Below are 15,860 nucleotides of genomic sequence, written 5' to 3' on the forward strand. Positions count from 1 at the left end.
CAGGAGCGCTGTAATTGATTCATTGTTTCTTTAGTCGGGGGAAATGATATTTAATGAGCAGACGCGAGATGTGTTTTAATTGCTGAGTGAATCCGAGAACTCCTTGGTGATTCAAAATCAAAATATATTGATGCTGAAGCGTAGGTATTCAGAGCAAAGTGTGGGAAACGTGATGAGAAGAAGGGCGTAATTGATCAATGGCAGCCTTGTGCCTTGTGATGCCTGCAAGAGGGCTAAAAGACAAATGCCGGATCTGCTTCACCCCATTAATAACTTTGATGAGCTGATGATTAAACACATAGGCTACACAGTCAATCTTCTTAAAGGGTTTTACTTTTATTTATGCAATTAGCTAGCAGCTTTATGCAAGGCAGTTGTGAAATAACAGCTGAGGGTGCAAGACTGCCAAATCTATTGTTTTTCAGCAGTGGCACACACACACATATCAGTGTAGTATTGTACTGTAATGTGGAACAGGAAACATGCACGCGTGCCGCTAAAAGGATAAAGCCATATGTGGCCTGGACCACTCTGAGGTGTTCTGAGTGGTCACATCTTAATGTATCCTCAATGTATCTTGGTTACGTTCTCGCTCATTCTGCAGTCTGAGTTGTGACCAGATCTCAGAAGACGCATTTAAATCCCTGTTACAAAGAGGGACTCATGAGCTACTGGTGAGCTGCTGCACTTTGTGCTTGAGTGTGATTCACATTCTCACATTGCCAAAGTCAGCAAACCAGCCAAATCTTCTTTGGGGATTATCATTGTCATTAATTGGATTTTTAGCCTAATCATTGATGATGTAATTTCTATTTTTTACTAATGGGAGTGGTACAAATACATTTAAATGTTTGTTTTTTTCCTATTATCTTTTATGTGTCACTTTTCCGCCACCCTCGGGAGGCCTTTGGTTTCCAAGTTTAGTCAATTTCTTATATGTAACATTAGAGTTGTAATTGGTAGATTTATGTCAGTAGGACAGACTCTGCCACAGAGCATTATGGGAATGCTGATCTAGCAGGTTGTGGAGGATTAGGGTCAACATGAGTAAGAAGCTCAGGCCTCTTTTCCACAGCTTCTGCTTCTTATTCTGCATTTAGTTTAATTAAATATCCTTATTGTCATAATTGATATCTTAATGAAGTTTGTGCCGCTTTGCCTAACGCTTTTCCACACCTCACCACGGGATGTACTTTTCTGGTCAGAGTGCATGAGTCTCAGTGCCTCATGCCTTGCGTACATAAATACAAAACCAAAGAATTCAAATCCCATGCGGTCCTTAAACAGTGAGCCGGTGCTATTCTCCCACAGGCACACAGTGAAGGAGTCTTGAGGTTAGTTGGTTCAAACTCAGCAGGTCTTGCACCCATCGCCCTGCTCTCCACTCATTGGCTTTGTCATACCAGCTGCGATAGTGTCTGTGAACAGAGAGCATTATTCATGTCCTCAGAGGGGGGCAAGTCCTAATTGAAATTCCAGTCTTTTCCACTGGAATGAAGTGAAGCAGCCGACATCCACTGTATTATCCTGGGCCTGTCACCTTGAAAGGCCCACTGGAGACGGTTAAAATTCCTGGGTAGAAGAAAAGTGATGTATAACAAAAGGGACCAATGAAGCAAGACAAAAGATTCTGGTTGTATGAGAGAAGCGGCATTACAGCAGCATTGGCTTTCTATGGTGTGGTGTGAACTTCTCCTCTGTACTGCAGTAACTAAAGGGCTGAACTGTCTGTGGTTGCTTGCTGCCAGTGGGGTGTGCATGCTAATGACCGAGTGAATGAATCAGTGCCATTCTGATCGAGGGGAAAGAAGCACAAGGAACCCCTTTCTTGTTTGTTCAGCAGCCTACTGTCTTCATCTCTGTACTGTCTCAGAATAAAAAAAAAAACTGTACACAGTAAGCACTGGAGTTATATAATTTTCTGACTGATGACTTAAGCGTTTCATTAATTAAATCTCAAAAACTAAGATTAGCACAATAACGTAGCTTCCATCCTCCTGTTTTGAGAAACTAGGAATATTCCAGACTTATTAAAAAGATAACAATTTTCTCGGATGTGTGAGTGTTTTTGGTGTCAACTTAGTTTTACTCTGTGTAAAAAGCCACGCTGCAACAGCAGTAATTTCTGGATTTTAGGATGTGTTGCATTGAAACAATAAACCTCATTTGCTGATGACAGTGCCAGGATCCCTGTTCTGACCTGCCTGCCTCGCCTAGTCAGAGTTGTTGCTCTGTTTTTTTTCCCGTTTACTCATCAACTTTGCTCTAGATTGCACATTTCATTCCCCCAAAAGTCAATGAACGCATTATGCTGTTCTCAGTTTTCTCTAAAGTGATTGAAAATATTTTTCTTCATTGCAAAAAGGTAAATATCATCATTATAATGTTACATTTGCCAGGTAATTCAACTGCATATGAATGGGTACAAACATCTCAGAACAACTCATTTATGGGAACCCTTTTATTTGAAGCAACTTCATTTTATTTTGTGCTCCAAAATTTCCAAAGATTTTAGCTAGTTTGAACATACAAAAACTAGTGTCAGTCCCATGTGTCATCTTCCCAAGAAATTTTGAAATTCTGGTATTTCCACTCGTTTTATATCATTTTTCTAAATATGTCTCGACTAGAAAAAAAACACATTGTACTTTTTTCCCTTTTCGTCGTTCTCTTTGCCAGGGATCGAGCTGTGCCTGCCAGGATGGCGATTTTCCATGACCATGGTGGCCAGCTTTGTGGTTTTGGGTGGTCGGCTCTTGATGCCTGGAGTGGCGTACCTCTGTCGCAACTGGCAGGTACTTCAAGCTGTCATCATCTGTCCCCTGCTGCTTATGCTGTCCTACATTTGGTAAGGAAAAGACCTTAGCATTCGCTGCACTTTGGTACCGGGTTATCTTATCTTGATTTTAATATTCTGTTAAACTTAAAATATTTTTTTCAGTTACACAACAGTTTAAAAAAGACACATAGATGCATCCACGGCGATCAGGTGTGACTTGATTTATTGATTTTCCTTTCAGTAAATTAAGCACTGTTTAACAAAAGATACACTTGCAGAGGTTTTTCTTATTATTATTATTTTTACAAGCTTAAAAATAGTACTAAAGTCCAAGCTGAGGTATCTTTTACACTTAAACCTCTGCTTTGACTTTTTCCAAAGCATAAGCAATAAATACACCATTTATTCTACCTCACTGAACACAGTTCTGTAATACTGCTGATGTCTACAAAGATGGCAGGAATAGGTTCAAGGTTCTTTATATATAATATAGATTTTGCCAGAGTTTCAAAGGCCTTGGTATCTTTGATGTCCCTGCAAAACAAAGGGGGTTCTGTTCAGTAACAGTCAGAAGTAATCCAAAGCAAACATCTTGTCAAACATCAGTCTTTGTCATGCAATACACTTTCATTAGCATAAGAAACAGTGTGGAGAAGGGATGGAAATACACCTCGGGCACATGTCAGGTTAGTCATTGTGATTTGGTAAATAAGAAAATGTTGATATGTCCTCAGTTCCATTGTTCTGATCATAAAAAAAAAAAATACAGCATTCATTATCACTCAGCATTTTGATGGCTCAGCTGTTGAATGGGATTTGCAACAGTTGTATGCTGTGACGCAATCATGGCTTTGTTTGCTAAAGACTACACAATTCAAGGACATGAAGCAGGTTGTGAAACTTGTGGAACTTCTGTTGATATCACAAGTTTGGACATTGCACGGTGAACTCAGCCCGAGAGGTTCTCTGTAAACTTTTATTATCAATCCAGCAATCTAACAATCTGTCATGTGATACTGTGTCATCAAAGTGTGATATCTCTGTCACACAGCACACATTTTTTTTAGCACACAAAAGTTGGCAAGAGCCTTTAAGGTAATTTCCAAAGCTGTGTTAACTTTCCTGATTAACTGTGGCTGACTCTGCAAACATCTGGAATACAGCTGATTTGTCATGATAGCTGTGTGGCAGGCAGGATGAGGACCCAAAATGCAAACTCACGGACTCAGGGGATAAACTCAAAATCACAGCTTTAATGCTGGAAGGCAGATCACAAGAAATACAAAACTTAAACCGGGAACAATAACTAACACTTGCAGAGAGACACAGGGAAATCCACGCAGCTATGAGGGAGACTACGACACAGAACTGAGGGAGACGCAGACATAAATACACAGAGGGTTAACGAGGGAAGTGGGAGCACACGGGGAACACAGCTGACACAGATAATCATAACGAGACAGGGCAGGAGTGAACACAACATGACGCATACTGACGAGAGACTGTCAAAGTAAAACAGGAAGTACACAGAGGTTCAGACAGGAGGAGAGAGCACGGGGAGAACACAGACATAACAGGCTGGGGGAAACATGGAATAAAACACGAAAGGGGGCAAGGGCTCATGAATACATAGAGGGGCACACAGGGGGTGAGAGTCACAAAGGGAAAGCACACAGGGAACAACATAACAGGGCAACTCAGGAAACAGAACCTAAACAGGGAACTGAATACAAAAATACAAGAGAACTAAGAATACTGGGCCAACACGGCCCAGGACCATGACATGATTAGGTTGAAAATTTAAACGCTGCAGGTGATCTAATGACGTTGGGTGAGGAGGGGGAGAGGGATAGTTGCAAACCACACATGTGGAAAATGATGAAACCTGCACATCTACTTTGTAGACAGAGGTTCATCCAAATGCAGCACCAGTCGTTATGTTATTGACTGTCTTCATATACACATGTACTCTTTCTGCAAGCTGATACCTTGACTCATTTTTTCCCCTGACTCATTTTTCATGTCATATTAACAAGGACATCCCCCATCTTTTTGACAGGATCTTCCCTGAGTCACTGCGTTGGCTGCTCGCCACTCAGCAGTACAGTCGCTCCAAGTGGATCATGGGACACATAGTAGAGAAAAATCAAGTGAACGTGGAGCTTGACCCAGAGAACATCCTCACAGGTAATGAATCCTTCAACAGTAATTTAAAGATATCAGACTCAATGTCTGCATTTTATATTTTGATATGTTTTGCGCGACATACTGCTTCCCTGCAAAGGTGTCTGCTAGGCCTTTATTTTGAATGGCGTGGTCTGCATTGTTATTCCCAGCTTCGCTTATCCAAATGAGACAGATTGACAAGGTTATATGCATTTCCCATCTTGCTAACACAGAAATAATCCACTACAAAGGTAGCATTGGGTGTTGAACATTGGATTATGGCACTCTCAAATGTTCATTAATATCATTATAGCTTGGATGGGTGGACATGAGCTGACACAATAGTGGGCAGATGGCAGATGGTTGTAGGTCAGGCATTTGACCCCATGTTAACTGTACTCAGACCAGCCAGAACAAAGCAGTTTGGATTGTGTTGTTGTGAAAATCAATAGCAGATTTGTATAAGTGTTTGTTTATTATATATACTTTGTTTCCCTGTTTTTGTCCTGCCATTGCGTAGTTATCACTCCTTTTTGAAAAATGATGGAAGGGAAGTGCCACTATGAGATAAAAGGCTTTAAGAGGAGCCACAGTGTGAAATTGACTGCATATTTTTAGAAGTCGGAGTCTCTGTGCTGACTCTTAGCATTTAGGGACATAAGTGCATTACCATAGACATAGATTTATCTTTTTTTTTATGTACAAACTTCCCCATATGGTAGAGAAGCATGAGCTATTTCTCTACTTTCAATTGCTCAGCACTAAATTATGCTATAGAAGCAGACTGAAGCATGTCTTATTCATGTAGAACAATTTACTTGATCCCCTTTGAAAAAGTGGAATGATTTGCACAGCTCTGAGCACAGTTGATCTTACTCAGGGGATCACTGGAAAACCTGAGTGGTTAGCCAGAGATAACCTTCGCATGCCTGAGTCAATGTGAAAAATGAACTAGCATGAGGCAGAGGTGTGTTACTGTGGCAACCTGCAGACTGATACCAAAACATTAAGTGTGTTATATCATGTATCACGAGCAGCTCAGGGGTGTTGCCCGCTGGTAGCTGCTCTCCTGTTAGTGTTACCATACCTGTTTGACAAAGCTGTGGGATGGTACCTGTGTGGAATGAATGAGCTCACCAAAACATAGAGTTTCTGTGGTTTCAAACCCAGATAACTGTCCAACTTTTACTCATTATATTTACAGTACTGTCATTCAAATACAAAACTTTCCAGAACCCTATTCTTTAGAAGGGTTTGAAACATTTGAATTTTGCCTACACTTTAAGGTAATTCTACTTAGTTTATTATTCAGGTTTGTGTACTACTGTACTGCACTGCAACAACAGATGGATGTTGACTTTTCAATCGAAATGCCAGGAAAAAAAAAAAGAAATATTCTACCACTTTCACTTTCATTTCATTCCTTTTTCAATGTATTTATTAAATAAATAACAGTTTGTTAATTTCTCTAATGTTAGATAGGAAGCACTTGGTGAATGAGGCAACTTGTATAAAGTGCTTTGAGTGCTCAAGAGGAGTAGAATAGTGTTATATAAGAATAGAATAGAATTGAATAGAAGTATCCTTTATTTAATGTCCCTCAGTGGGGAAATAAGAACCAGCCCGGTTGTATATGTGAAACAGTAAATAGGGGGGGAAAAGAAACAAATGTGAGTTCTATAATTTTTATGATTTTTTTATTTTTTATTTTTGGCAAAGCTTTAATAATATCTGTGTTTTCCTGTTCCCAGAACTACAAAGATCTCTTCAACAGAGGCCCAAGAAAACATGCATTGTGAAAATGGTTGGGACGAGGACCCTTTGGAAGAATATCGTTGTGCTCTGTGTCACCTCGTAAGTGGCTGTCTTAAAATGTAAAAATAATTCTGTGTTAAAGAATGCAAATCATTTAAATCATGTAATTATTTGAAATGGTAGATCAGTGACATAAATCAAGAAGCTGTATCTTTATTTGTGTCTCTAACTTTTTCTGATAATTGTTCACCTTGAATTTGATGCTAGGATCATTTAAAAAGAGAGTTCTTATTTTAATGCATTTTAACACTCTGTAAGCATGAAGCCAAGTGTGTGGTTATGAAAGCATAATGCTTTGCTTCCTTGATATAGGATTTCTGCTGCAGTTTGCAGACTCTTTTCTGTCATATTTTTAGTTTTATAATGTAATGATTCACATTTTTCAGTCGGTCACAGTACTCGACTACAGGCACGCTGGTTTAGCCTCTGGACTCTTGTACTGCAGACTTATGCAGTTGTAATACATGTGTACTGTGTAATGAGCAAGTATTTCGCTAAAAAACATGTGAATGGGGACAATCATCTCTCCAAAACCCATGTACTGTAATAATATACAGCGCTAACAGTGCCTTTGCAGATGTGTTTGTTTTCCATGCCAAGTGCACTAATGCCCTCTTAAAGCCTTTTAGATAATTGCTTTTGAAGTTTGGCGCAATAGTGATTGATTTAAAAAGGAAAAAAAACACAGACGTGTATACTGGTAACAAGCCAATCACCCTCCTCTTTAACCCAAGACACACAGAAACATCATTTCCTGTTTCTAACACATGTAGTCTAATGTACATAAAGTTCATTTTCAGTCCAACATAGGATCCAATAAAGGGTCTGCTTTTTGCTTTTTCCAGTCTATTCTGCCTTTTTGAGAACAGGGTTATATGTGTCAGTGTGCTAACGAGGGTGTGTGTGTGTTTGTGAGTGTGTCAGGACTTGAAAAGATGTATATAATACAGGTACTTGGAGTGCAATGCCACTCAGACCTGCCATTTTGTGGAGTCAAGATGCCACTATTAACCTGCGGGCTGGATAGAGGATTGATCTTTAGCTGTTTCTTCTTTTGTCCTTCCATATTTGTGCTGCTCTCTCTTTTCATCTCCAATGGACTCTTCCTTCGATCTGAGACCTCATCTCTTGTCTGGCAGACCAAGCTCTACCTCTGCTTTGGTGCACAGTGTCCCTGATTCCCTGTTTGCATAAATTTTACATGAGCTTTGTCCTTATGAAACATTAGACAACTCGGAAGGAGGGTGTGAGGGCTTGCTTTTGTTTGTTTTTTTTGTGTGTACATAGGGTGTGTTTCTGTGTGCCAATAAATCCATGTTTACACATGTGAGGTTTTTGGGGTTTTTTTTTTTTCAAAATACACTGAGATTAGAGAAAGCATGAAATAAAGCGGCTCTTCACTGCTTTACACAGTTTACTTAGTACCCTTACGAAAGATGTAGTTCAGTGTCTCCTGATGTAGCCGTTGTATTGCTTGAGATGTCGCTTTTTTTGACTTGCTTTTCTCTTTTCTCTGTTTTTTTATTCAGGTTAACTGGTTATGGGATCCACCACTGCTTTGCCCGCAGCATGATGGATCCTGAAGCTCAGGGAACCACCATATTCCCTGACTTCTATACACACTATTACACAATGGCAGGCATCGCGGTTGCATCATGCATTGCACTATGTCCAGCGGTCTGCCTGATGGGCCGTCGCGGTGGCCTTCTTCTGTTTATGATCATCACTGCCCTCGCATCTCTGCTGCAGTTGGGTCTACTTAACTGTGAGTATTACATAGGAACTCCTATAACATGAAAAAGCTCTAGCGGTTCTTGAGGAGGCCACTCTCATGCAGTTTATTGAGATTGACTATGGTCTAAAGTCCACAATATAAAACCCCCCAAAAAGAACTCTTAGTCACATAAATCGAAGCAATAGTTTAACATTTTGGGAAATAAAGTTAGATCAAAATCAGCAAAATCTGAGATCTGTTAGTTAAAATGCAGTCTCAACTCAACAGAGTTAGCAAAAAGCAAGGCCAACCAGCCAGCCTGGCTGTGTAAATGAAAAAAGGCCACATGGAGAGCACATTGTTATGCTTGTATCAATAACTACAGTGGTAACTATAAGGTAATTTACTCAATATAAACAAAGCAAAAGTAACAACAGCAACAAAAACAGAACCCATAGAAATGTGTATACTTCACAGATATTTTTAAAGAACAACTGTGAGTAATAAATGTAATTCTGTCATGCTACCTAATACTGAGCTATTCCTTCTCCCAATTCTAACATTTTTACAAATGTTGTGTAAATGACACATGCTTACAAGTGCATACATCTAAAAAAAAAAAAAAAGTCCTACATTTTTGCTATTCATGGACACATTAAACATGATGGTTGTTACGAGATTTGCTACCTTTAGTTGTTTTGTCCCTGTTCAGTCCCTGAACTTGATTACATTGTCAGTGAGTACCAGAAGTGCCTCAGATGATCAAAACAGCCAGCAACAGTTTATTCAGTTACAAACGAGTTACACTTAATGTTTAACCTGAGTCAACACATCAAGGTTATGCTCATGTTCTATTTTCCCTTTGTTACGCTGTGCTGAAAGGCTTAGCTCAACATGTGTTAATTCTCATTATTTGTCACTCTTTTCTAATGATTCCTCATATTTTCAATATTTTTCTAGTGTTGGGGAAATACAGTGAACACCTGAAAATAAGTAAGTCTATCTGTTCATATATACTCATATATTCATATATATTCATAAGTGTTGCATTTTGTAAAAATATTAGCTTATGTTTTATATATATATATCTCAATCTCATAACTCAGACTGTTGCATTCCTTGAGGTTTAGGAAAATATGCTTCATGCAGATACCCAGCATTTTGTCAGGCCTATGCAAGCCTTGTGGAGACTCATGATGAAGTTCTAGGCTCTCTTTTTATTTATTTATTTATCCCCTTATGTTAAAGAGGGCGAGCCTCTTTGTTACAGAACCATGAACTCACCACCAGCCTTCCTTTACTTTTCTCTTCTGTTTATCCATCGCCTGTAATCTCTCCACACTAATCCCCCTGTGGTAAGCGAGAGCTGATTTCAGGGTAGTTCTCCTCTACACCTCTTTATGCCATTATGCCATCTTTAGTATGTCTTATTTGTAAAACACCCTATTTAAACCGTCTTTGGGCTAAATTGGCTCATTGTTTGCAGATTCATTTCTCAACAGCTCCTCATTCTATATCTCTTTTTGTTGAATTTACATCAAAACAAAAGCTAAAATAATAGCCTTTGTTGTCATTGCATTGCCTGATCTAACTCCATTGAATTTACCAGAATTGTTGTAACATTATAATTTTTGAAAATACTAATTTTGGCAAATACTTGCAATCATTTTCCCTGAAAAGTAAATTTAACACATTTTTACATATAAACCACTGTTGTCCTTTCACTGATTACACAGCATACTGAGTGAAGAATCTCCATGTTTGTGTCTCCTGATTCTTTTGCAGATACCACAAGTACAATGAATACGCATTTCACCATTGGCTTCTCCGCTATCGGTATGTTCTCCTCCCACGCAGTCAGCGCCCTGAGCATCTTCTTCTGTGCTGAGATCACTCCCACTGTGATCAGGTAAACCCACTGCAAGAGCAAGACCGTACCACCAGAGGAGGGGAGATAATGTGGAAAATGTGTTCTTATTTTGCAGAGGAGTAAAACAATATTCAGGCTGACAAGTGTTTCACAATTCAAAATCTTTGTTTTAAAAATCTGTTTCATTGTTCTGGAGAACTTATAATTCATTTTTTAGTGTAGCTGTTGTTTTTGTTTTTAATCGTGACCATCCATTCTGCTCCTCCTCCTGTTTAATATCGGTATGAAATTCCTGAACTGCTAGAAAAGACAGACTCACAACTCCGTATCAAATGTAATCCACAACTTGCACAAATTATCTAGCCTTTTGAGGATGTGTGACACAGCACTTGATGTATAAAAATATAGTTTTTTTTAAAGCATTGCTCTGCTAACAATGTGTGAAGTGCACCATCTAGTGGCCAACTTTGGCAATGACAGGAAAGCGAATTTGAACATGGGGTAGAGGGTGTAGACGGTGCTGCAGCACTCTCTGCTGCTCCTCGGGAAAAAGGCAGAAAAGAAGAGGAGGGTAAAACAAAACTGCTTTTAAATACCAGATTTAGCTTTCCAGAACAACGTGCAGGTTGTGATTCACTTAAATTGCAGTAATTTCAATATTTGTGAGAGGTTTTAAAGGTTTGTGAGGTCATCCCAATTTTCTATTGATATTACAAGCTAATAAATATTCTGTCTTCCCATAGGGGTGGTGGTTTAGGCTTGGTCCTGGCCAGCGCTGGCTTTGGCATGCTTACTGAACCCATCATGGAACTCCACAATCAGAAGGGCTATTTCCTTCATCACATAATTTTTGCCTGCTGCACTCTCATCTGTATCATCTGCATTCTCCTGTTGCCTGAAACGCGCAATCAGCCACTCCCCGAGACCCTGGCTGATGTCGAGAACTACACCCGTCCACCCCTGCTTCCCCCGAGGAAACCTGGATTGCTGCACACGTCTGACAGCACCAGGGACTACACAAGAGTGCGTGACACACCACTTCATGAAGCGCCCATCATCATCATGGACTCTACTGCCTCTTCAGCTATTGATTTGACTGGAGGTATGCAGTTAATCGAGATGCACTCCTTTGTGGCTGGCCCTAAAGATCCCAACGGTCACTCGGTTTCATCTTCATCTGCGGGCAACATGATGACACTGGGTAAAGACGCCGTCACACAGGGCAGTAAAGAGCACCTGCTGTCTTCCACTCCTTTACACAAAGCCCCATGTGTCACAGACCCACTTTTAGCTGCTGCAGAAGAACCTCCTGCAATCGTCCTGGAGTCTGTGGAACCACTGTTAGATTCATCCCTACCTGAAATGAATGACAGTGGTGAATCCCCAACAAGAGAAGCAGAAATTACACCTGCTGCTTCATTGGATTCTTCCACTCCCCCCGTCCCTCAAACTGTACCCTCCTCTTTGCTGATCTGCACCACGCCCATCATCGAGCCCCCACCGAGCTCCACTTTAAAATCTCCGAACCCGCTGGATAATGACATCGAAAATATAAGCACAACATCTGACCCGCCTTTGCTCAAGGATACTCACGCCACTTCAGCGGGTTCTCCTTCTCCCCCTTCCATAAGAGACAGTCCTCCTTCTCCTATGGATGGAGGAGATGAGGATTTATCTCCTCCTTCCGTAAGAGATCAACCCACCCTCCTTCTCATAGACTCCCGGCCACCTCAGTTAGATTCTACCTCTCCCTGCGTTGAAGAAAAATACGTTTTACCTCCAAACACACCTCCTCCATGCATTGACTCAGAGGACTCTTCCACTCGCGCTGTCATAAATACAGTCAACAATGCAGCACAGTCTCCTTCCATTCTCCCCGTCACAGACATTGCACGTAGCTCCACTCTAGAATCAACCACTCTGACTGTCACAGACACTGAACCACGATCAGCCGCTCGCCTCGTCTTAGATTCAGTACCATCTTCCATCACAGATTCAGCCTCCACAGACGCAACTCCCTCCTCTCTAATGGACTGGACGGTGTCCTCCCCCATAGACTCGGGTGTTCTCTCGATCAGGGACAGGGACAGTGCCAGCACAGAAAACAGCACTGTCAACGGCATGGCATCATCGTGATCCACTTCTTCAGCCAGGAATTGAAGCTTTAATTGTCTCACCAGGAGGCAGCCACCCACATGAACATTGCATCAATGGGAACAGGAACTGGCCTGCTTAGACTGCAGGCACTTAATGAAGACTGTTCCCCACCTGGAGTTGAGTTAACATGTTTGCAAAGTTTCATTTTTTTTTGGTTTTGTTTTGTTTTGGGTGTTTTTGTATTTAGTTTTTTCAGTGCTGCTGCACCCTTCTGTGCATTTAGCCACCTAATGAGACCATGCAAGCGGGAGAATGCCACAGGCTGGTATGTGACAATGTGACAGTAACTTCTGCGCTTCGTTGAATGTCACTGGAAATCACCAGCGTTTTAACTACTCTGACGTAAATGTAAGAGACTTAAAGCAATTCCCATAATTACTGAGACGTGTCATCAGCACTGGGGAACAAATGCAATGGTACTAATAGCAAACAAACAAACAAAAATCACTGGTACTTGTGCTCAAAGGTAATGTCAAGATATTTGTACAAAAAGGTTGCTTTATATGTATGGACAAGTAAATCTGAATGTTACAAAGTGCTTTTTGTTGCTATAGAGGTAAGCAATCAGAATTGGAATAGTTTTTTTTTTTTCTTAAAAAGAAAATGCCAAAAAACTACCCTGACCAAAATAAAGTGTAGAAATAGTGCCAAAACTTTAGTGATATAGTATTTGCCTGTTTGGGAGAATACTGTTAAGTGCTCTCTCCTGCTATAGGCTATATGTGGATACCTATTCCAAAACTAGGAAGTAAAGAAGAAGAATGAACAATTTATCACCATTTGATGAATTAAAATTGACAGAAAGCATATCTGTGATGCATATGAGCAGTGATACTGGTGAAAAAGAATGACCCACATTTTGTCGGTCAGAAGAAACTTTTATTTTTCCAATCATTCAAGCCAATGAAATTTATGGTATGCAAATGTTTTTTGATTTTTTTTTGTAAATGTATTAATGTAAGTATATTGATAATTACTTGTTACGCTTGATTGTTTTGTTTTTTTTAAATTCAAAGTATTGTTTTGAATAATCTCTCATGGCGTGCCCTTATTGTACAGAGCTATACTTCATTCTTACAGTATTTGTGGCACCTCGGTGTGGTGGCACTTTATCTTTCGAAGTGGGGACTAAGCATGAAAATTTATTGTGAATGTGTCGGCAACAAACAAAAAAGCTTAAAAAAAAGAAGAAGAAGAAAAAAAAAATCATTTCCTAAAAAAAAAAATTATTTTTGAACCTAAACCCGAAAATGTTTGACGCGATTGCCAAATGTCGCAGCACCACTAACCTTGTGTTTTTCGAATCGTGGTCCGACATTAAGAGCTTACTAACGTCGGGGTGTTCATACTTTCACATGCACAACTAAGTTTACCTTAAAAGAAGGAAAAAAAAATGCAATACTTCTTACATTTGTCAAAACGACATTTTAAAAATACAGGTCACAACCGTTCAGTCAGATTAACCGACTGATATTCTTAAATTGATAGACTTTTGCTTGAGGAGGCACTTTTCCTTCCAAAGCCCATGTCCGTCTGCGGACAACATTATACTTGACTTAAATGTGTGTGAAACTTGACAGTTGTTGTAGTACTTTGTGCTTTGGAGGTTGTAATATTTGTCTAAGGAAGGATGTGTGATTACAGATAATCCACTGTTTACAACAATCCTCGTAATAATGATCATTATTATTAATAATAATAATAATTACACTGTACTGTAAAACTTTAGAGCCAACTGAGTGATGTGTTGTCATTTCAAATGTGCTAAAATGATCACAGTGTATCATAATTACTTATATCCAGGGAGTATTTGGAGTTCTATTAAGGTGTCATTCAGGAGTCAAACGCAACAGCCGACTTGACGGAAGATTTTCCGTAAACCTTACAGCTACTTCAGTCACTAGAATTAAGTTTTGCTTTTATCAAACTCAACTTTGCACTGACTAAATCCTGCATATCCTTTGATATTTATTTGAATGATTGCGAAAGCCTACCTGTGGTTGTTTTACTCAAATGCAGCTTAAATCGCACCACGATGGCTCCACTTTTTGATTGATCTAGGGTGGCTGTGAACGACGACCATCTAGTCATTAATATTGTTTAAATATTTCTTGAGATCATTTAAACCTGTGTATGCTGTGCTGCTACACGTGAAAGCACAATGACCTGCAATCGTGTGATGTCAGATTTTGTTGGGGTTGACAACACACTTTTCAACATTGTAGACTGCACGCAATAGATCAGCATGCAGTCTACAATGTTGAAAAGGGTGTTGACACTAGATTTAATAAGGAAATCTTGGCATCTGCAGTTGAGAGTGGGTGGGCTGCAGTGGTCAGTAGCTTCATTTTACTCGGAATCCTCCTCGGTGAATGTTGATCTCTCTCTATTTCAGTGTGTATTGCAAAAATTGAAGTGTGTATCAACTAAATCCCACGCGACATCTGTAACGTTAATGACACAGCACGATGCAACCAGTGTCTTCTGAGATATGTTGCTTCCTCACTTTTCTCCCATGCAGATGGGAGTAACTACACTTTTTGTTAATAATCCTTTTATTTGACTCTGTTTGAAGCAAAATGAAAGTTTAGTGAAAGTAATCCAAAGCAATGTTAGCACCAGCGATAGAATAGGATTTTTTAATTGTTGGAAAAGCAAGCAAAAAAGAGGAGGAAGAAGAAGATTATGTCTTTTGTAAATACGGTAAATGTGTGGAAACATCGAGCTTAAATAAGATGAAGGATCCTGGATCTTAGCAAGGACTTGTTTTGAACCCGGCAGATGAAAGTCTCACATAGGACGGCCCCAGTATACACATTTCAGGTGTTGCTTCTCTTAACCATGCGACTTAAGATCTCTTTAAAGGGGAGATTTAAATGAATGTAAAATAAATAAATAAAATGATAACAAAAAAAACAAAAACATGGATTGTACCATTTATAAATTCCAGTTGTTTGGTTTCATATTGTTTTCAGTTTAACAGTCATCATGCACTTGTATATAAGCCATACCTGTTGTTAAAATAAACCACTATTTATTGATCAACTGTTGATATTGATGTGTTTTTATGACATTTATGACTTCTCTGTGTCTTTTTAAAAAATCATTTTAAAGTTAAAGTCTATTCAAGTATTCTAATAATGGCGTTCAAAGAAGATGAAGAAGGGGGGAATGGGCGAACTTGAATGCAGTCTATTATGACTCGAAGCCCTTAGGCTTCAAGTCGTTATAGACAAGCTGAGACATTTCGCAATCAATGGCATCAGAAAGTAGGATTTATAACTCCTCACGTTTCCTGAATGTTAAGATATTTTCCTTTTTAGCCTGCATCAAAGTAATGGAGGTATAGTCACATGGAA

At 39.6% G+C, this 15,860-nt stretch overlaps 1 protein-coding gene across 1 annotated transcript in view; it reads left to right on the plus strand.

Moving 5' to 3' along the window:
* LOC309693686 (solute carrier family 22 member 23-like) overlaps nt 1–15,546 on the plus strand; it is a 41,076-nt gene extending 25,530 nt beyond the window's left edge. Inside the window, exons 4-10 of the mRNA XM_082513143.1 lie at nt 2,680–2,848; nt 4,839–4,966; nt 6,697–6,799; nt 8,290–8,525; nt 9,435–9,467; nt 10,260–10,383; nt 11,088–15,546. Coding sequence (XP_082369269.1) covers nt 2,680–2,848; nt 4,839–4,966; nt 6,697–6,799; nt 8,290–8,525; nt 9,435–9,467; nt 10,260–10,383; nt 11,088–12,480 — 2,186 coding nt within the window. The 3' untranslated portion in view covers nt 12,481–15,546. The remainder of the gene's footprint in view (nt 1–2,679; nt 2,849–4,838; nt 4,967–6,696; nt 6,800–8,289; nt 8,526–9,434; nt 9,468–10,259; nt 10,384–11,087) is intronic.
* Nucleotides 15,547–15,860: the final 314 nt, after the last annotated feature.

The sequence above is a fragment of the Aulonocara stuartgranti genome (assembly GCF_965226115.1).
Source record: "Aulonocara stuartgranti genome assembly, chromosome: 18".
Lineage (NCBI taxonomy): Eukaryota > Metazoa > Chordata > Actinopteri > Cichliformes > Cichlidae > Aulonocara > Aulonocara stuartgranti.